Raw genomic sequence first — 23651 nt, forward strand, 5'->3', positions numbered from 1 at the left:
TCCTGACTGACGATCACCAAGCCAAAATAATGCAATGTTTTTTAATAATCTTTCCATGAAGCAGTGGGGGTGGGTGGAAGTAGAGAATAGAAGAGTACAATAGTAGAATGATATACATGGTGGTATAGAAATCGGCTGAGGAGTCTCACACCAATAATTGAGGACCATCAATTTGCTATCATTTGTATGATGCAAATATAGGAATTGAATAGCATTTGAATACAATGACAGAGTTACTTGGGTTTCTGACGAGGGTAATGAATTATGGAGTGAAGTATGAACTTTGTGATCCAGCAGAACATCTAGTGAATTGAATAATGCATGAAAACTTTCGTTTGCTTACTAATGATGATGTAATTTCTGACATGTCAAAGAGAACTTTAAACATGCATACAGTAAATTCTGTATTAAATAGCAGGAGGGAGGAAACAAAATGTTTGCTCATTTTTTGCAACTAGATTAACCAAGGACTTGCATTTTTATATAAATGTGTGTGCCTTAATATAATGATATATAGCATCCTCTGCTGATATATGACTTATTTAAGTCCACCTAAGCTTTATATTGTTAATACCATTTATCAAACACCCTCATGGGCTTTATGTAGTAGCATTATTAATGAGATTTATGAAACCCAGGGTGCATATGACAATGTCTTAAACCATTCAACCACCAGAGGCTGTTTTTATTTGTGTCTGGGAAATTGTGATGCAGACATGTAACATGATATCCCACCCAGTCGCATTATATTGACATTGGCCTCTGTATATTCAAGTACTAAAGAAATATTTGACGAAGATAAATGTTTTATTCAATATTTTTTTAATACAGAAAAACAGTAACAATAACAATAACAATATCTAAATACAAACAGATTATGGAATTTAACAATGAAAAAGAGTTAAAATATAACTAAGATGGACATAAATATTACATATGTTTCATTTCTCTCCTTTTAATAATTATTACAAGACCTGTTAACAAGTGAAAAAAAAAGCCTTAATCATAACGCAAAGCACTAGCAGCAAAAATGCAATCTCTTAGTACATAAATTGTGTTATGGTTTTATTGAAATTAATGGTGTTTATAAATCACAATATAAATGTAGTACTAATATTAGTAACCTTACTCTTACCAAGCGGACAGGGTACTAACATGAGCATATACGTGTCAATGGAGCAAGCTGGGTGTGATTCACAACTGGTGCTCTTTTAGCCTAATGTCATATAAATCACTGTTGTCAACCTGAAGGATATACAGCCTGTCATAGGTGGCTTTGAAAAAAGTTGTAGAAGGGAATTTCATCTGTAAAAATTATATTCCAGTTTCTGCCTGATTGAGTCAAAATGTTTGGTCAAGTTTGATTCATCAAACATTCATTTGCAAGCACCCTATTAATATAACTTTCACTGCATTATTGTAAAGAGAGCAAAAGTCGATAAATTGATTTAATGATAAATACTGTTGACATGTGAAAAACATATACTCACAAGGAACATAGCCCATTAGTTTTAATCTGCATGCACATAATTTTTTATCAAGGAATATACTGAACTGTTATTTGCCAAGTTAAGTTGCAGAAAGTAACACTTATAATGTACTATTACATTAATGTGTCAACAGGTACCCTTTGTACAAGAACAATACAACTTTATTTAGACCATGATAATTCTCTCCTTATTTTCTTTTGAAGTAATATTTAATGTATAGGATGTCTGAATAAAATGAAAATAGATCATTTCACTTATAGCAATTATGATACATATCACTGCACACACAAAAAACATACCTCTACATCCTCTTTATCTTGCTCTCTCTCTCTCTCTCTCTCTTAACAATAAAGGGATTAATATCAAATTAAACCCAATTTAAATGAGAAGTATATTCGGCACAACAAAGATAATAATACTTCGTCTCTTTTAACTGAAAAATATAGGAGAGCACCAGTAACATAGAAAACTTTTTTTAATTATGTGACTTATAAAATTCCTGGTCTAGGACCACATCTTTGAAAAACTTATTAACGCAGCTAAGCAACCAAAGAGAAGAAGAAAATTTACAGTTGTATAAAATAGAGATATGATATTACCATAATAATATTTCAGATCTATATTTAATGCAAAAATATTTCAACGAGATCTTTTATATTTCTAAACTATACAACTAAAATCGTTTCTAATAAGTCCAACATTTTTACTCGGCTAATCAACCCAGTAACTATCTGAATAATTATTATTAATTATGAACTGCTGAATTGTCCATAATTTGTATGTTTTTAGGGATATTAATCTGTTGAAAATAATCACTTAGTTAATTATGTGAAAATGATTATTTTACTTTTATGCAGATAGGAGAAAATGCGATTTTTGTTTTGCAAATCACCGATTTTATTTTATTTTTTACTTATTATTAAATTAACTCCTTTTTAGTTGCCCAGATAACTTAGCTCCTTGTCTTTATAAAATTATCTATCACCAACAATAACATCTATAATAATAATAATAATAATAATAATAATAATGCTTTATTTTTAGAGGGTGACTCATTAGCCAAGGACTAATGTTGGTTGAGGCCCTCTTATGGAGAGCATCACAATGCACATTATATGAAGATAGGAATAATTGCTGTTTATTTTAACATGTTTAGTATTAAAATACTAAATTCGATTAGCTATTAGAAGCACATACATGCTCATGATATCTTTTCTTAAATAGTCTAATATTTTCAGCAGATTTTACATGTAGTGGAAGCTTATTCCACATAACTGAACCAGAATATTGGTATTGTGTTGAAAATGGCCTGAATAAATCCTGAAGATACTCTGGTGCAGTTCCATGTAGACATTTATATAAAAGAACTGCCTTGTGAAAATCTATCCTGTCATATATTGTGAAACATTTTAGTTATGTAAATAATGCTTTTGAAGGATGATCAACAGATGCATCTAAAATTACATGTGCTGCTCGTTTCTGAAGTTTATAAATCATGTCAAGCTCAGATTTAGCACAATTTTCCCATACATTATAACAATAATCCATTTTTGGAAGAATATATGACTTGTAGTATAAATTGCGAGTTTCCGTAGGTAAATATTTCTTGATTCTGCTGAGAAGGGCAATTTTGGATGACAGTGTTTTACAAAACTTATCAATATGGTCATTCTATTATAAATTATTATCTACGGACACACTACAAGCCTTTCATGTTTGACATTTTCTAATGGATGATTATTTATTGCAAGAGACAGTTTTGAGTTCCCTTACCTGTGTAGCTTAAGTGATGTCCCCAAAATCATACATTATGTTTTATCTTCATTAACTACCATCCTATTTTGTTGTGGCTAGTTATGGAGTCAAATAAGGCCTGAGTTTAATCTTGTTTGGTTAACTTCATTATCATAACTAGACATATACAAGGTTGCATCATCTGCAAACAAATATGTAATTGTGGATTAATTATTTAATGGCAGATCATTGATATAGATAAGGAAGAGGAGAGTGCCCAAAACTGAGCCTTGAGGGCCCCCTGAATGCCTAGTGTGAGTTTGAGAGCTAATATTGCCAATGCTTACTTGTTGAGACCTTTGGTTTAGGTATGATCTAAGCCAGTTTAAAGAAGGATTGTTGAACCTGTAACAGTTCAATTTTTTGAATCAGAATTTCATGATCAATAAGATCAAAGGCTTTCTTGAAGTCAAGGAAAACAATCCCAGCCATATGTCCATTATCCATTTTTATCCATTTCCTTCAGCCAAAGATCAATTAATTTGGTAAGTTCTGTTTGGCACGATTGGTATTTTCTAAATCCTGTTTGCATTTTATGAAATAGAGAGTATGTTTCAAAAAATGTATAGACCTGAATGGCTCAATGTTTTTCAAATAGTTTTTACAATACTGATAGAATTGATATTGGTCGGTAATTTCCTGGATCCTTCTTTTCTCCTTTCTTAAAGATATGTGTAACCTTTGCACATTTCAGTGTTTCTGGAAAATTACCAATCATTATAATTAAATTTATGATATGCATTAGTGGCTTTGTTATTACTTGTGCAGCCATTTTAAGAATTCGTGGACCAATACCATCCAATCCAGAGGATTTATTAATATTCAGCTTAATTACAATATCAAAAACATCAGCTTCACTAACACTGGCTACTGAAAATTAATTATCACCAGGAATTTTAGCTATTATAAATAACAGAAGAGCATCAAGTTCAATTTTTTTATGCTAGTCTGGTTCTGAATACTTTTATTGGAGATATTTATGAAGAAATTGTTGAACATTTCCACAATGTCTTGTACAGATGTTGCCATATCAAATAAACAGTGTGACCCCGCTATAGCTTGCTTTGATGTAACACGAATTTGGATATGACATGGCTATGGCATGGCTTCTGAAATTAAATATACATGTACTCTTCTCATAGGGGCCCTGAGTGGTCAAGTGGTCTAAAGCGCTCTCCGTTACGGATCACTGCCATCTCACCTCTGTCTGCGTTGGTTCGAGTCTAGGATTTGGCCAATGTGGGTATGTGAGAAAGCTTGCCAGTAACTTCTCGTGGGTCAGTGGTTCTTCATGGGGTTAGCCCTGGTTCTTCCTCCACCAATAATACTGGCCACTATGCATGTTATATCATAATCTGCTTATCCTGACATCTGGCCTGAGTACTGTATGTTCCGTGAGATCTCATTACTTTTTTTCCTTAAATCATTTTTGGTAGTGGATATCATCCTCACAAGGAACTAGCTCATAATGGATGTTTTGGAAGAAATAGTGTTGGTTTATTGGCCGCTCGCTAGTAATTAATATTTTTATTTTCACTGAACTCTGTAAGTGGATTGTAAAATTAAAGAACACTCGTATTTTCTGTAGTAATCACTACCAACAGAACGGAACACCTGTGTATTCATTTTATGATGGCCTTCTAAAAAAAAAAAATGTATGATGGAAGGCAGCATTACTTCGCCAACAGAAATGTAACGGGAAACAACCCACCAAAACAGAGATCCAATTGTTGGTCTATCTATGATAACGAGCTTTGCTACAGTCAACAAACTTTTGAACGTATGAAACATAAGAAACTGCTACAACTGACCAAACAAATGCTATTTCCTTTTTTTCTTCATGAAAACTTATGCTTACAATTGCTAAAAACATTGGCACAAAACGCAAACTAAATGTCCAGACTTTTGAAGCCATATAGTCTACATATAATCAAAAGTGCCCTTTTTGCAAACGCTTTTATAACCCCTCCAGCCCACCATATTTTAGGTAACTTAATTGGTTGGTTAAAACAGGGTTTGATTTATAACACAACTGGGTTCTATGGAGCCAAACTACATTGTTACAGCAGGATCACACTGTATTGCTTTATTAATAGGAAAAGCATGGAAGCATCAGCAAGTGTGATCAGAAATGCAATATTTTGAATATTAATGTACAATGAATTAGCTAATACAGATATGTCTAGTACTAATAATTAGTGAGCCGTAAAAAGTTAATGCTGTTCAGGACTGAGGAATTATGCTTGTGCTCCAAGACTTAGCAGAGGTCACATTCTCTGTGTAAATCTGCTGTATGTAGTAGCTACTGTACATGGCTTTCCGTGGAGAATAACACAGTTCTTCTCCATCATAAGAATGACATTCTTCACTGGATCTGAAAGATAAAAACTTCCAGTAAGTAAGGAATTAAGGGATTTCATATTTATGATACTTATATATTTTACTGTGTGCCTTACAGGTTCCTGTAACTAATGCAGAAAAATAAAAACTATATATATATAGAAAATATATATAGTATGTACGCTGTATCAATGATATACCTCAAGATGTATAAATTTTTCATTAAAAGGAAACAAGACTTGCTGGTATATCAAATTGTTTTATAATGATACTTTTAAATCCATGTTTTAGGATGTATGAATACATACCAACCTCTGACGAGGAAAAAGTGTAATCCAAGTGGACAAAAAGAGAAATAGAAGCAGAAAAAGAGGAATCCACATATAACATGCTACAGTTTCAATAAACAATGATTTATTTGCCCCTCTATTCTTTTAACATCCTTTACTGCTTCAAGTTTTCATATGTAGCACTTTTAGTTTTAGAAAGCAACAGATTTTCATGTTGCATTTTAAAACACTGTACCAGCTGAGACCATGAATGTTTTGCACACCAGTAGAGCACAAAGTACTGGGTTACTGAGCCTGGATCTGAATTCACTTTTATGTTTGTTAACAATACTGAACAATCTCTCACTGTCAGCATTAGAATGGTAAAGAACCAATATTCCTTTCATAGCCTGACAAAGAAGAGGAAATTTATATCTTCAAGTGATTGTGTCTTTTAGCTGGGAAATAAGGTGCCACTGCACATCAACTCTATCTGCATTAAGTATATTGTCAGGTAGAATCTAAACTTTATATTTCAGGAATTCTCCTTCCAGATGATCCAAGGCAGACGAGGGTATTAGAAAGTGATATCTCTTGAAAAAGAATCTAACACTTTGGAAGCTTTTTGACTGTCTCTCATTTACATCAGCAACTGAAGCTTTAAAAGCACTTCATCTCCATATGTGAATTTCTGGAGCATGTAATCACAGGCTGTAGCATAATAATCTCAAAAAATTATCATAAAACACGTTCACAGCTAGAGTAGAACTGTGTTCTATGAATTCTCTTGCTTCTGCACCAATAGCAAGATCTTCATTATCTTTCTATTAAGAACTTGGTAAATAACACCTCTGTGTTTATGACATTCATGTCCGCACTTTAGTTCTGCTGCAGATAAGAAGTTCCCTTAGTATTGGAGTTCGTAAGACGAGCCATTCATATATTCATCTTTGAAGGATTCGGGTTTTTTTTTGTCTTTTTCTGATCCACCTGTGAATTTTTTTGAAAAAATATATGTGTTCTAACACAAACATCGACTAGAATACATCTGAAGACTTTTAGAGCCAAATAGTAAAATTATTTCCACATGGCCTGCAATAGATGTCACGTGATGCTGCCCTTGTGTCCTCATCTTTGTAGGATTCTGTTATTTTTTGTTTCGTTTACTTTTGGCTTTTTCTAATCCATCTGTGAAATTATTTGAAAGGAGATATTTTTGCTCTCATACACGCATCGACTCAAATAAATTACACTTTAGCACCAAATACCTATAGACTGGTTTTGTACTAAATATAAATTAGAAAAAAGAATCTGTGAGTAAAGATTAAAAATTAGAAAACCAGTCTGTTGTCTCGTAAACTAAGCCATGAAGCTGCTATGTATAGAATACGAGGTCAAAAGTTTGAAAGTAGAGCATGTTTCTGGGTAATAGGATAGTTGCTATAAATAGAACATAATACTGTTAAGAAAAAGCATGGACAAGTTTACTCTTATATTGTAGTTATGTAGAAGCCATCTTTTCTAAAATATGGTATGTGGGATTAATGGGATGTTAATAAAAGCGAGAAAACAAACAATTGATTGTTTTTGGAAGGTGGATATACCGAAAAAGCGTAATCCATATACGTTTAGGTGTAAGGCGTAATTTAGTGAAAAAAAAGCGTAAAAATTGGCATGTATGTGTATGTAGTATAAATAAATTTATAGTTTAACATGACTCAAAATTATGCAGCCACAAAAAGTTCATTATCAATGTCCTACAAAAATGTCATCGATTATTGTAATAATAAAGCATAATGATACATTTCAAACAGATCACTGAAATTTAAAGATTATCTGTCTCACTGTCACTTTACTTTAATGTTCTTTACACTGTAGGTACGTATTAAATCCGACCTTCATAGGTCACATTTTCTAAATTGTCATAAAATTTATTATTATGCACAATTTTGCATCACCCCTCACCCATAAAATCCCTGTGTAACTTCTTTATGGATGATATCTTAGAAGTGTATCACTAATCAAAATAACCGATGAAAATTTATTTCACTTGTATGAGATAATAAAAATGTGTTAGTAGATTGAACACTTTCATTTCCAGTATAACCATGATCATCCCATACAAGTTTCTGAAAACATAAGACATCTTCATTATGGTAAAATGCTGATCAACTTAAATTTTTTTAAATTCTAGAGCCAATAGCATAATGAAACCATGATAGCTGGTACATGTAGTTGAAATCACCTTAGGAGAACCTTGGAAAGTGCTTCAACAGAGTGCCCCGGACAGAGGATGTTGGGGTTTTAATGGCTTATGCTCAAATAAGGGGTAACAGGAGTCTGCTAATGTTACCGACTATATTTCCAGTGACATGGCAAAATAACATACTCATAGACATTAATGTCCTCAAAGCATTTGATATTACCAGTAAATGGGTTATCAATGGATGCAATATTATCGGAACATTTCTAACTCAATTGGCATGTGACACTGAAATATGACATAGAAGCAGTATATGTCAAATGTAACAGGAGGATTCACTGTCACTCACTGCACTAACTGACTGAGGCAATGTGCCTTTATAATGAAACTAAAAAATATTGGCAAAATTCATGACTGAAATGTGAAAGTAAGTTTTCGTAGTTAAAAAAATTGGAGATTTGGAAAGGGGCTGTCCATTTAGTACATACACATGGAGGGAGCTGGGGTTAACCGTAATGCATACACTTGCGTATGGAGTGGTATAATGATAACGTACGTACGCATAACCTATTCGACTGGGTTCAGTTGGCATTTGAATTTTAGCGGACATGAGACAAACTTTTTAAAGTTACACAGTTATTTCTTGGATGCAGCCAGACATTCAGTGTCGGTGGACGATCTGTTTTATAAAAAAAACATAAATACTATTAATCCTTGATTGTTCATACATGAATTAAATATAGGCCGTTATACAGAATTGGGGTGGTCAAGCATACGTACACAGGTTGGGGTGTGTGTAAAAAAGTATGCATGTGTACAGGGAGGGGTGTAGGGGTGAAGCTTTGCCAGACTTTTGCATACATACTAAATGGATGGCACCAAAGAAACTGGTGCAAGCCTAAACTTAGTATGTTACCTGTAAAATCAAATAAACTGTTATTAAAAAAAAATAACACATAGGAATTAAAAGATCAACTAACAAATATTCAATAACCATTGTAATTCCAACTATTGTCAACTTATTAATGGTACTGAAACTAACATTAGTGAGCAAGACAAGAAATTATGTACCAGCTTTTTTTCCCACTAGACACTGGCAAATTTAAAATTAAGAACTATCATGGGAACAAGTCCTATAATAAATAAAATTGAAGAATGATGCTTGATTGTGGCACCAATAGTAACATCAGTGCAGGTAATGAATGGCCATGACATCACTTTCATCATTTTTATCATCAAAGCGTGCTACTGAATAAATGCTCCCACCATAAATCTTTTAAAAAAATGACAAATGTGAAGAAAGCGGTAAGCAGTTTAGATTCTGTTGATGTAAATTATTTAGTGTGTAACTTTTCATCGTTTAATATATCCATAGTTGTTTACAAGTCTTTGATTCAGATTTTTTGTGCATTACAGAAAGTGAAACAAATCTAACGAAGCGTTTTGATACTTTAAGAAATATTGTATAATAATTAATAGCAGCAAGATAACTCATTTGTGAAAAAACAATAATTAAAACGCACACTTAATAGTTTGCAATTTAAAATGTACCTGTTAAAATAAATTGATCTATCACCACTTGTCAATCATGCCTATCAAATTAACCAATCAGCGAGTGTAAGTTATACACACCTACAGGCATTGCTTTTGTCCACCATTTTCCTCTGACAAGCAGCATGTGGCAAAAATGAATAGATTATTATAAGTATTTACAAAGTTTGCAATGATTTGTTGATTTCTACATAGATAAGGGTGAAAATAAAGAATGTATACGGTATCCTAGTGGGACCCAAAGTGGATGCACATTATGACAATAGTAACTGCAACAACACAATGGGCTTAACAAAACCTAATGACACTAATTCACATAAAACTGGCCGATGTATGCAAAACAAAAGAACATTCTTCAGCAGATACACTGAAGAATTCAACATTAACAAAATATAAAAACACTTGCAAATAAGAAAACATGGTTTACCTTATCTCATGCAAAATGTACAGTAGCATGTATAAGGAAACACAAAAACTTAACGTAAGAATGAACCTTCATCTTTCTGATTAACATACCCTAAAAAATAGACTTTAGTCTGGTAGATTTCTCTTTGCCTTTGATGAAGCAGTCGTTCTGGATTTGCCCAATGCCATTACTGTTCAAATGAACAAATGAAAGAAAAAGAATATATTGCATTAGATGTCTATAAATCTTGCATACTATTCGTCAAAACAAAAAGGAATAACAACATACACATAATACATAAAATTGTTTATGAAACATATTAGATCATATTATTTACATCGGAGTCCACTTTAAGTCAGTACTCAGAAATAAGTCCCTACATTTCTTTAAAAAAATAACCCCTCATGATGGCACAACAACATAATCATATTTTTTGGACTGGTGACTGAAGGATTTTCAGCTGGTCTTTGCAACAGTGTCACTTTGTTATAATTGAAAATGTAACTTTCAATATGAAAAATCGGTGGTCACATTAAGCTTTATCACAGTATTGTGTGCTCTGATTTTATCTTTGCCTTATTCCAATTTCAAATATGGTCTATGTGTTAAGTATTTTGATTTGAAATACATGTAACATGAAAAGGAAAAGAAAAAGGTCAGCTTTTATATACTGACTATAAACTTAAAAACTGATGCAGACAGCATTAAGTTTCATAATTTTCACCTGCTTGAACTCTTTAACTTTAAACGTGACTCTACATCACTGTTTTCATTGATTTTTGAATTAAGTTTGCTTATATTTTCACAGAGTGTTTATGTAAATATACCAAAATAACTGTGTCAATGACAGTGACACACACATATACACACAGTATATATCCAGTTCTGTATTGTCTTCACAAAATTGTGAGCTTCATGTTTTAAGCTCATTTGATGTATCAGTATTATGGATAATGGGTACGAATGTGCAACCTTATGCAGCCCTTAAAATAAAAATTTCTGTTCATTTCATGATGTTATCAATTACATACTGAACCATAAAATTAATAGAAGCAGAGATATCGAGTAAAAAAACAAAATGGTAGAAAAGTTTATTTGAATTCTATATTGAAACACTTCTGGAAAACAAGCATAAAGAGAAATACTGCAAATTACGCTGGTCATTTTGTTCCTTCTTTCAGAATGATCTCTTGACAATGGATGAATTGTGGAATAAGAAATCAAAACAGGCATTGCCAACTTTTCAAAACAGTTTTTATTTTATCTTTCTTTTTTCATTTTTCCTATATTTTTTCGTCTGATATTTGAAAACCGGTCAAACAAAGCACTGTAGAGTTATAACCCTCTCAATAGTCTTTATCCTTACTAAAAAAAACAAGTGCCTGTGACTGTAAATACTATTTAAGATGAATTATAATGTAAAGAATAACAAAGCAAACTAATAATAATTATTCATGACTAATGAGTTCGTGTGTGGTTTAGATTTTTTAATGAATTTTTAAAATAATTTCCCTCATATTGCTATGATGTCTGCAGTGTGATTGTTTATAGTGATGTCTAGCACTGGGGCATCATGCCACAGACATTTAGCATGATGTCCCACCCAGTCACATTAACCTGACACCAGGCCGACCAGTCCTAACACTAACCTCTTAATGATGAGCGCCAAGCGAAGCAGCTGTTAGTACCATTTTTGTAAGTCTTTGGTATGACTTGGCCACAGGATTGAACCCATGACCTCCAGCATCTGAGGTGGACTCTCTAACCAATAGGCCACCAGAGCGGTTCATGACTGATGAAGTCTAAAATAACTTGCAAGATGTATCGTTTTGTATCGATTCCCCATCTGTTGTATCAATAGGTGTACCATAGCAGCTAAAGTATGCTGCTAAATGAAAGAGCAGATCATGAACATTCAAATTCATTTGCATAACCAGCATGTAAATCTGAAAATTAAATGATATGAAATCATCAATGTGAACAAACAAACATTGAAAATTTGAATAATGCACTTAATAATAATAATGTGAAATAACTTACACATGATGAATTGAAAGTGAAATATATAAGACTTAATGGAACTATTGCTTTTAATACAGATACATAGCACTTGTTGCCTTTAGTGCTTGTAGGAAAAAATAATAATTGTGGCTGATACAGGGTAAAATATTTACTTTATTGTAAAATGGAGCAATTGAACACTTGTGACAAAGATTTTAAGTTTATATTAATAAATAACAGACAATTAAAAAATGACCATACAAAGCTTAAGGTAAGGAAAACGTACCATTTTTTATGACAAATTGAAATGTTCTTGTTAGCTTGTCTTTAGCATAGGACTCATCTATAATATTTCAACACAGCGAAGATGTCATGTGAACATTTTTTTGACTATAAGGTGACAAAGCCCTTCTGTAAAGATCCATATAATTATCAGCTGAAATAAAGAAGGAAATACTCATAAATTACAATGATATTTTATACGCAAAGGAACAGTAAAGATACTATGGTCTAAAGAAAAAACATGTTAAAAATAATGCTTAATTGATCAAATAATTTAACCTAAGAACAGTAAGTTTGGTGATTATAATATGGTGATAATGATGTTAGGGGTTCTCCATAAAGTATGTATGAAACAACTGTGATATTTTACCACCTTTCCCCTTACAGACTGCACAGAATATATTTTTGTACACCCCACTGTGTAAACATATTGGTGAGTCACCATCCCTTTTCCAAGAATAGCTGGGACAATTGAATTTTGAATGATGAAGTTATTAGGATATTCATTAAATATAAGCAGAGGTTTAAATTAATACTAAGTAATGAAACTTTACAAATGAAAATAAGAAAGTGTTAAACAGCAACTAATATTTAGTAGATTTTATCAGGTTAAAAAGTGTAATAGTCAAAAATCAGAAAGTGACTAAATTTATGATTTCAACCAATCGAACTGGCTTACTGGAATATTTTCAGGCTTGTCATCACTTGGAATGACAAAATGACCGATTTCAATTTTTATCACCAGCTTTGACATCATCGAAATCATGAACATCAACAGTTCTTTTCATGAGTGAGAACTATTGTAAGCTGTGTATAATCATGTGACATTTCATGCTGAACTGTAAATGGTGATAAATTCCAAACACAACACATACATGCTTTTGAATCTCACTATTATAAAAGTAATTGGACAATATGTGTCAAACAGGTAATCAATGTGCCTCTTGGTTCATCCAAATGCAATATGTTGTCAAAAAATGGCAAGGTACCGCTTCACAAATTCTCATGAGGCATCAGGGTTTGGATTGCATAATATGTCAGATCATGAGATATCCCAACCGGTCCTGTGAGAAAATGAAGAATAAATATGTCTTCCACAATGTGCACCATGGGCAAGAACACTACAAGGTAATCACACTTCATAACTTTAAGTAGTAACTGGCTCTGCTTGACTTGGCATAGGAGCCACTCTGCATCTAACTCATCGGCTGGTTATGATTCTGACTTGACTGGCTCAACGTCTCTAAATAAACATCAGTTATCAAGGGATTTTGACAACTGCAGCTGCAGAAAATGCTAATTAACAGTCACCCTGCTGCTAATGCTTTTTCAAAACACTTCACCCTCACTCCATGTATACATACTTTATGGATGACCCATTAGTTTAAGAGAAAAAACATATATGACAGAAAGAATTAGACAGGTCAGTATCACAAGCTTTATATAAATCATTATATAATAATGGTAAATGTAAATTTATATGGACAAGTTATTTCAGAGGTCTCGGAAATGCTTAATCACGAGTATTTGGACGCCAATGTTTTATCTTGGATGTAATAGGTGGGCGGCAACAATCAAAGACTTGCCTGTCATGCTTCAGCCACCTGCTTAGTGGGTAAATGTGTTGATTCATTAGCTGTGTTGATATTTACATTGACATAATTTAGTGGCTGAAAGACCCATTGATATACAGGTTGCCATTATAAGAGTACATTAAAAAAGAACACGATGCAATAGCTGGGTGGCAGGTTGAAAGACTCTAACTGGTGGCTGGGTGGGACAATGTATTGATATTTACTGTGAATGAATTCAGAGGCAGAAAGAACCGGAGATGTAAATGTGGTCATTTATAAGAGTACATCAAATAAATAAATTTATATTTTATTATTGTCTTAATTTCTGAGCAAAGTAGAATAAGCAGTGCATGTGACCTCGGAATCAATACATGCCGAGACTTAAACAAAATACCATTCGCAAATTTGGATAAGTATTTTGGGGTTAAACAGCAAACTGACAAAGACTGTAAAGAGATTCAGAAGAGTACTCAAGTTCCTAGTCTAGAACTGATAGTTCGGATGACACAGTATCTAAATGTATGAAAGTGCTTGGAATAAGACATTCTTTGGACTGATAAAATGTGCGTGTGTGTGTGTTTAACGTAGCTTTAATAATTGTTCAGTCCTATCACTATGATGTCTAAAGTGCGACAGTTTATAGTGATGTCTTGCACTGGCGCATCATGCCACAGACATGTAACATGATGTCCCACGCAGTCACATTATCCTGACGTGACACCAGGCTGACCATTCCTAACACTAACCTCTTAATGCTGACCGCCAAGCGAGGCAGCTGTTATTACCATTTTTGTAAGTCTTTGGTATGACTCGACCGGGGATCGAACCCACGACCTACCGCATCCGAGATGGACTCTCTAAACACTAGGCCACCGGAGCGGTGGGGGGAAGATGATGTTACATGTCTGCAGCATGATGCCCCAGTACTAGACATCACCATAAACTGCCACACTGCAGACATCATAGTGATAGGACTGAACAATTATTACAGCTACGTTAAACACACACACACGCACATACTCGTTTTCCAGAAATCAACTGGCAAAGAAGAACTAGTATCTTACGGTCCTGTAGTGCATATAAAATATGTACATGATAGGTGGTGCTATGCAAAAAAAACTTAAATTTTCGAGATATTAAACCCGCGATATCGTAGGAAGAAATGTAACTGCAAGAACCAAACTAAAAGTAAATGAATTCTTACTAACAGTTTCATTATATATAATAGTACTAAATAGTAATAAAACAATGCGATCGTATTACCAATTCACGAAAACTGATAACGGTAACAGTCTGGCGTATATAATGTATGGTTTAAATTCCATTTTAATTTCAAAACTTATCTATTAAAATATAAACTTTTAACGTTTAATGAATTCAAAGTTACGTTTTAAACAATAATATAATAATAATAATAATAATAATAATAATAATATTTGAGAAATTGAGACAATCCACGAAAATTGATAACGCAAACAATGGTGTTGTCAGTTGAATTAGTAGTTAAATATTGTAATAGTAAACAATATAAAATGTAATTATCAGCGCTTAAATAAAACGTGAAATGAATTATTAGTAATGGTTAAAGTATATATACCACCAGCCCGATAACACAATACTATATTTTGAGCAGAACAAGTCTCAATGGCGAAAGGAACTAGGTTGTTTTCTTTAAAACCACAATGTCGAATGAAAACCGTCGTTTGTACCAAATTCATTTGCATATTTGCATATATGAATATTTAATGACTGGCAGGATTTCTCCGTTATCCCAAGTGATATCATCAAAATCATGAACCATAGCAGTTCTTTTCTCAGGTGACAATTTTTGTAAGGTGTGTGCGATCATGTGACATTTCAAGATGGCTTAGGATGAGTAATTAATTTAAGACACGCTTCTGAATCTCACGCTTATAAAAGTAAAGGACAATACGTGTCTAAAAGGCAATCCATGTGTCTATCCAAATACAATACTGTCCCAGTCTGGCAAGGTATGGCTTCACAAATTCGCATGAGGCACCATGGTCTGGAATGCATAATCTGTCAGAATCATGAGATAAAATAACTGGTCATGTCAGAAAATGAAGAGGAAAAAATGTCTTCTGCAAAGTGCACCATGTGCAATAAAACTACAGCATATCACACTTCATAATTCTAAGCAGATATTGACTCTGCCTGACATGGCATACCAGCCACTTTGCATCTAACTCATCTGCTAGTTATGTTTCTGACTTGACTAGTCTTCATAAACATCACTGTTATCAAGGAATATTGACCCCTATCGCTGCAGAACATACTTAGCAGTTACCCTGCCACATATACAGGCTACTGCTTTTTGAATTTTTTTCAACACATCCCACCTCCACTCAATGAATACATACTTTATGCTCGACCTATTAGTGTCACAGAAAAAATAAAGTGACAGAATTAACTAATCATATCATTATCACAAGATTTACCAGTACATGCATTATATAATATACAGGTGACCGCTCTGGTGGCCTAGTGGTTAAAGCATCCGCCTCGGATGTGGAAGGTCGTGGATTCAAACCACAACTGAGTCATATCAAAGACTTCAAAAAATAGTAATAACAGCTGCCTTGCTTGGTGCTCAGTATCAAGAGGTTAGTGTTAGGACTGGTCGGCCTGGTGTCAGGATAATGTGCCTGGGTGGAAGATGATGCTGCATGTCTGGGGAATGATAAACCAGTGCTAGACATCACTATAAGCTGCCACTGCAGACATTATAGTGATATGACTTAAACTGTTTTAAAGCTATGTTAAAAATCTAAAACACATACTGTAATATACAGGCAAATGTACGTTTATATGGACATGTTATTCGCAAAACTCGAACAGTACTGATTGTTATTGTCACCAGATATGGATATGCACTGACAAAGTTATCATTCAACTTAATGCATCCGCTGAACAGACTTCTGATGTTAATGATCAGCTGACTGTAAAATATCAATATGATTACCATAAAGGTTGTAAAATGTCTGTTTTAGGAGATTTTTGGATGGATTTTGGTACGTATAGGATATGGGAAGATATGGACCAGTATATAGACCCAGCAAAGTCTTTACAACTACTATGGTAACATACATTTGAGTGATGAAGCTGTATAATGTATATTTATCATTTAAGTAGATCAAAAAGGGTCTTAAAACTTGTGTAGTTATGTCACAAAATTTATGAGACTCAGTCAATTCAGTTTTTGATTTAAAATGATTAAAATTCGAATTATTTGTTTCCTTTTGTTTTGATTTTCTGTTGTCTACTATACATGAGTGCTTTGATATTTCAGGTCATAAAGTCTACAATCAGCAAGTAAGTTAATAAAAACAATGACCCTCAAGATATAATTTAAGTCTGTTGTTGTCATTTGTATTAAAATGAATTTATTTTCCACTATAAATCAGATGGCTGTGGGAAACAAACAATAAACAGACGTTATGTAAAGTCCTAGCTGTGAAAGGGGAGTTACTCTGATATTGCAGTAAGACCAGCAACAAAAAAAATAATCTGATAATGGCATATACTTGTATTAATGTTGGAAATTTAATGTATCATTGTGTTGCACAAAGTGTAATCAACTTGAAAAATGGATGCTACTTCTATGGTACACATTATGCCACCTGTGCCCTACAGCAAGAGAAACTTATAAGAAAGAATTAAAGAAATGCATTTGTAAATAACCACCCACAATGACTGGAGTTGCTCTGTGATTGTTGCTGAGAATGAACAATCAATATGAGGATGAAAGTACATATCAACCTAAGACTGTTTGAACAACAACCGGTGTTCCAATGAAAAGTAATAAATTGTGTATAATGCAGCTTTCAAGTCAACACCTGTTAAATGCAAAAGCCACCACAAAAACGACATTAACATGCTTCACATTTTGATTCTTATTTGCTAACAAAGATTCGATTTCCTAGTCATTGACCATCACAGTAATCATATGATCTAACTCTTGTATAACATTATCAGACAACAAACTGGCTAAACATTTTGTTAAAGTGATAGAAATTTTAAGAAGATATTGATTCTATCTGAGAACATAGGTTAAGGATATTATTTTGAAACAGTAGTATTCATGGGTTTATTTATCAAATAGTGTACGCGTCAGCAATCCTGACATTTTCCCAAAATAAACTGGTGATTTAGAACTAGTAACCTATGGTCATGTGGTACATATAAGTACACAATATGTGGTGCAATAGATAAAATAAATACCGAAAAGGTAAAAAATATCGAGATACCACAGAACCAGTATCGTCGGAAGCTAGGCCACACCATATTGGTTTTTCCACAGGGGCTCGTATCGTTACTTACAACTGACCTGTCATACATGTACTATTATACGATATTTATGTTGTCGAAATATCTAAAATGGGGAGGCAAGGGTCAGAGGAAACTCGGACTAATGTACTATATAATAACTAAAATATAGCACATGCATGACAGGTCCATTGTAAACAACGATACGAGCCCCTGTGGGTTTTTCAAAGATTTTTTTTTACCAGTCCTCGAAAATTAATAAGGGTAATAAACTAAGAAGTGTTTTAATCGGAAAGAAATGTAATTGCCAGTACCCAAATAAAATGTAAATTATTTCTTAGTAACGCTGTCAGTATACATACTAATACGAGTACTGCCGTGTAGACAAAATAATGCGATCTTATTACTAAAACACGAAAACTGATAACGGTCATAAATGGGTATGAGGCGTACTGTTTCGTTTAATTTCAGTTCTAATTTAAAAACGTGTCTATTAAAAAATATAAACGTACAAAGAATTCATAGATACGGTTATAATAACAATAATAATAATAATAATAAAAATAAATAATAATAATAATAAAACTAAAACTACTAGCGAAATAACCTTGCAATTCAACCAATCCACGAAAATTGATAACGCCACCAATGGCGGTCTAATTTCAAATAGAACTTAAAAAATTTTAATAATAAACAAAATAAAATGTAATTACCAGCGCTGAAATGAAACGTACAATGCATTATTAGTAACGGTTCAAGTATATACACAACCGGTCTGATAACATAATACTAAATTTCCAGCAGCACAAGTCTCAACGTCAATGTTATTTTCTATAAACCACAATGTCCAATGAAAACCATCGTTTCAACAAAGTCATTTGCATATTTGCATAAATGAATATTTAATGACTGGTAGGATTTCTCCATTATCCCAAATGATGTATTGGTGCTTTTTGTATAACTAAAGTACGGATGTAAAACACAAATGAAAATACTTATAGCAGATTGGTTGTATTCTGCATTACCGTATACATTGTTTCATATGAAGATTTCACAACAATGTTTCAACGGTGTCATTTAACATATGTGCCTCTCTCTCTCTCTCTCTCTCTCTGGGTCCCACATTTTCACTGTCTCTATCTCCCGGGTGCCTGTTAATTTGTTTGAACATGTGATTAAACTATTACCGCTTCTTTGAAGCAGACTACCGCGCTTAAAACCCATTTATTTAGAACAACAAGTAGTTCTCCGCCTTTCTTTCTGACATTAGTGGTCCGACACTATGCAGCACTGTGATATTTAAGTAGCGCTAAATATGCGAATGTATGCATCAGTGGGGAGCAAACAAGTTATCGACACCGCATAATAACAACAGTTGGGTTGAGGAGTTATTTACAGGTGACGCATAGACGGAGCAATGGTGGCTAGGGGGGTTAAAAGGCAAATAACAAAAAGTTGTTTGGATACATGATCAGGTGCCATTCTGTCAATTAGCAGCTGAAACACATTCCGTCGATATATATATATATATATATATATATATATATATATATATATATATATATATATATATATATATATATAACCCCATAAAGCATAAGTCACTTGTAATTTATGCGTTTCGTATTATTCTTGTTCAGTAGGATGTCTACAGAAAAGACGATATATTTTCCTACGAAAAACGATAGCCGCACGAGAATGGTTGCATGCAAATATGAACAAAGGGGGTGCATTGTGAAAATACCGATTGAAAGCATGGGTGAACACAAGGGGAGTTGCCGATTTAGAAGCGCGACAACTCAAATCGATGTCACTTCAAGCAGTCGAGCTTCTCCACCAAATTATGTCAAGTGTCATTTTGAAAGTGTCGGGTGTGATTTTGTTGGAACTGATAGAGAGCTCTTAGAACACGAATGTGCATCATTGATTAGTCATTTGAAGTTCATGCTTATTTTTTGTTTGGAATCAAATTTGAAAGCCCTAAAGGCACATACAAAAATGCAGTGTATCTCTTCTGATCTCCAGCATAAAATAAAGCAGTTTTCTAACAGCCTCGGAGATACTCAAGGTGAGCGTCAAGTGGACCACATAATGTTGGTGAGCCTGATGGAACAGATCGTGGTGCTCAAAAGAAAATTGGAGGAGAATATTCAGCATTTGAATGAACATCTTGTTGCCACGGAAGATAATTTGAGACGAAAGGATGAAGAAATAAGCGCATTGCAAAAACAACTTCAAGAGAAATCTGACTTAGATGCAGTTACCCGCTTCCGAGTAGGAGTACTGGAGGATTTCGTATTTGAACACCTTGCAAGATTTTGTCCTCATGCTCTGCCAGAGCAAATGACAGCAGATCGAATTCAAGATGCGGAGCTCAGAAGTGGCGTTAACATTATGGCAATCTGTAAATTTGAAGAGAAGAAGCGACATGCCATGGCAGACAAATGTTTGGCCCTCGTAAGCGATCCATTCATCACTTCTAATTGTGTGAATATGAAATTAAAGATCTTCTTAAATGGCGATGAAGTTGAAGGGGAAGCTTGTATGACAGTATACGTTGTGATCGTGAAAGGCCTGAACGATGAAAATCTGAATTGGCCATTCAGGGGAAAATTTACATTGTATGTCTTTGACCCAGAGTCAAGTAAATATAAATTTGTTGACAGTTTCGACGCCGATCCAAGCCATTTTAGCTTCCAGAAGCCTTGCACAGAAAGAAATATCGGCTACGGATTTCTGGAATCAATCCGTCACGGAGATTTTGGGGAGACTGGCAAAAGATGATAAAGTGGTGATCAAAGTCACAGTCGATGCACTGAACTGATTTCTCATTTGATAATTGCTGTGTTTAATTGAAATAGAGTGCTGGGAAAAGAATAACAATATTACAACGATATTGTATGTTCAGATAGAAGATTTACTTGGCAGTATATGCTATATCAAGATCTGCTGGATACCAGTTTAATGGCACGGAGTCGTAGCTAAGGTGTATTAAACAATTTGCTATTGTCAGGTACTGGTTTTATGAGAATAAAAAAAGTTGCATATTTCTAGCATTGTTTTGCATAAGTGAGAGATCTGTTTAAATCTTTTGAACACAAGACCTAGACATATATTACTTTAATGATATGACAGCTCTCTGTTCGTTCAAATATTTTTTGTTTATGATTGATAATTTGTATCTACCGACCAACCCGAAGTTGCTAGATGTCGCTCATTGGAATAGTCAGTCAGCTAAACAGGAATACCGAAAACTATTGTGCTTAACTTATACAATGCATTGGGACTGAATCACATTTTTCTATAAAGAAGTCTCTGCAAATTCCAACTTTGTTAATCGGCGAAAGGTAGAGAGATAATTATATATTTCTTATGGATTAGTGATTAATGGAATGATTAGTGATCATGGAAAGGACCCATCCCCATATTAACAAATTATGGTAAGACGTTTCATATTCGTGGCCTTTTTATGGAAGTACTGGTCTGATAAAAGTATATAAATAGGTCATTTTTATGCTTTTCAATTCATAAGGAGACTATCAAATATTTTCACTCAATATATGGTATTCATCCTTCATAGAAGTTATTCCGGATGGGGAATTTCCAATTTTTTTAATTTTATTATTATTTTTGCTGGAGGGGTCGGGGGCAAACGTATTAAGCTCGAAACTAAAATAACCATACATATTAATTTCGTGACCAACATAAACATTAGATAATGTTAGTGTTTGCATTTTTGCTGGATGCCCAAATTTGGTTTACAGCCAGGAGTATGTACATGAAAATATCAGTTATACTCAAAATCAGATTTGGTTCACTTGTAGAACGCGCTATCGTTCTTTGTATGACTGAAAATCTGAGAAAGAAAATGTTTCAATCTGTTGCATGAAATCACTGCGATATACAAATATGTCCTGGTACTGTATTTTTAATTATACTGACATAGAATGCATAGTGGTACTTATAGTCCAGTGGCTTTTTCAGTTTTGACATCTACATTGTTTTGTATTGCGATTTAAAACAAATAAAAAAAACTAACTTAGATGATGTATCGTTATCACAGGTTGTTTTGAGGTTACGTCGCCATACGTAGTCTGATTAAATTAGTTGATAACGAGAACCTGATGTCCGTGTCGCGTGGTTTGCGTAATATCGTCAAGGCCTGGCTTTACCTTGTAGCAGACGACATTGATAACCACGCGATCAAGGAGTACTTCGACATGAATAACAAAGCTTCTGTGAAGTTTCATCAGTGATTCATATGAAATAGAATGTGTTTACGATCCGGTATTGAAGAAAGGCTTTATTTCCAAATTCATTTTTCCCTCAACCTGGCTTTTTAAATATCTACTACTTTATTTAGCTCTACAGCTCTTTAATTGGACACGCCTGCTCTACAGCATCTTGTCTGTATGACAATACAATCAACGAATTGCATACAGACTGTCTTAAATTGACTGCAGGGGATATCGTACTCGGTTATAATTGACAGCAGGGGATATCGTACTCGGTTATAGTTGACTGCAAGGGATATCGTACTCGGTTATAGTTGACTGCAGGGGATACTGTACTCGGTTATAATTAACTTCAGTGGATATCGTACTCGGTTATAGTTGTTATAGCGTTTGCTATTAATATTAGCTTTTTATTTTAGTTGCATTATCCAGATTCTTGATGTTCAGTATAATTTGGGACTTAGTCTACAGAAAATGTGTCTATCTTTGCAAATAACGTATCCCCTCCTCTGAAAACCTTGTTGTTGTAAGACTAATAATTACAAGTATTGCTAGAAGGTTTTAAAATGAATGAATTTTGAAATGAAAATATTTTCTAAAGGCATGACCTTATTATACCTGCCCCCGCCGATGACGGACTTGTGTGAGAAGTTTACTTAACGTAATCGAATTTGTTTAACAAGTTCATATCAGAACCCAGCATGCGTGGAGGCACATACATGATGTCTTTAACATCTATCAATTATATAGGAATTAAACTAGGATTTATCTCAGGATACGTCTTACTAGCTCAAGAAATACGTTATCGAGATCGATCGACTTCAATAAAGTCGTTACTCGCCTTTAGTTGCCTATATTTTAATGTGTATGCTTTAGTGCACTAATGATTGCAATGCCCCCACCCCACCCCAGCGAGCCACGGACCGCACTTCGCCCCAACTGTCTGCTGCGACACCTCCTGTCCTTCTAAACGTCTATCCGATCTGGTGATACTGCATTAAGTAATACATAACAGTCATATTGATTGACAGGAAACTCTTGTAGGTCATAAATGTATTCGTTTGTGGTATTAGAAACACTAATATCAGAGAAGACGTGACAATGCGGAAAGTGGGCGTGGCGTGTAATTGGTTGGAGGGGTGTATATTGCTTGGAGGACATCATAGACTGGTTCCCTGGTTAGTATGCTCCTTGCGTTGCACTCCGCTATACTAACTGG

The 23651-nt window shown here is 34.0% G+C and overlaps 1 protein-coding gene and 1 long non-coding RNA gene across 8 annotated transcripts; one reads left to right on the forward strand and one right to left on the reverse strand.

Annotated features, from left to right (window-relative positions):
* Positions 1 to 788: 788 nt before the first annotated feature.
* On the reverse strand, positions 789 to 19098 carry LOC149805659 (uncharacterized). 7 transcript variants are annotated; one of them, XR_016419730.1, is made up of 5 exons: positions 18911 to 19098; positions 12341 to 12490; positions 11703 to 11999; positions 10164 to 10221; positions 789 to 5658 (listed from the first exon to the last, which is right to left on the reverse strand). It is a non-coding gene; the product is annotated as an uncharacterized LOC149805659 (long non-coding RNA). The 7 variants fall into 7 exon arrangements; XR_016419729.1 differs by having other exon boundaries at positions 10164 to 10243; XR_016419728.1 differs by lacking the exon at positions 11703 to 11999 and having other exon boundaries at positions 10164 to 10243; positions 18932 to 19098.
* Positions 19099 to 19952: 854 nt separating this feature from the next.
* Positions 19953 to 20981, forward strand: LOC149805660 (TNF receptor-associated factor 3-like). Its single transcript, XM_089934576.1, has one exon. The coding sequence runs from the start codon at positions 19953 to 19955 to the stop codon at positions 20979 to 20981; it is 1029 nt and encodes a 342-aa protein (XP_089790702.1).
* Positions 20982 to 23651: the final 2670 nt, after the last annotated feature.

Source organism: Sinohyriopsis cumingii, chromosome 2 (assembly GCF_028554795.1).
Source record: "Sinohyriopsis cumingii isolate HCF-2022 chromosome 2, ASM2855479v2, whole genome shotgun sequence".
Lineage (NCBI taxonomy): Eukaryota > Metazoa > Mollusca > Bivalvia > Unionida > Unionidae > Sinohyriopsis > Sinohyriopsis cumingii.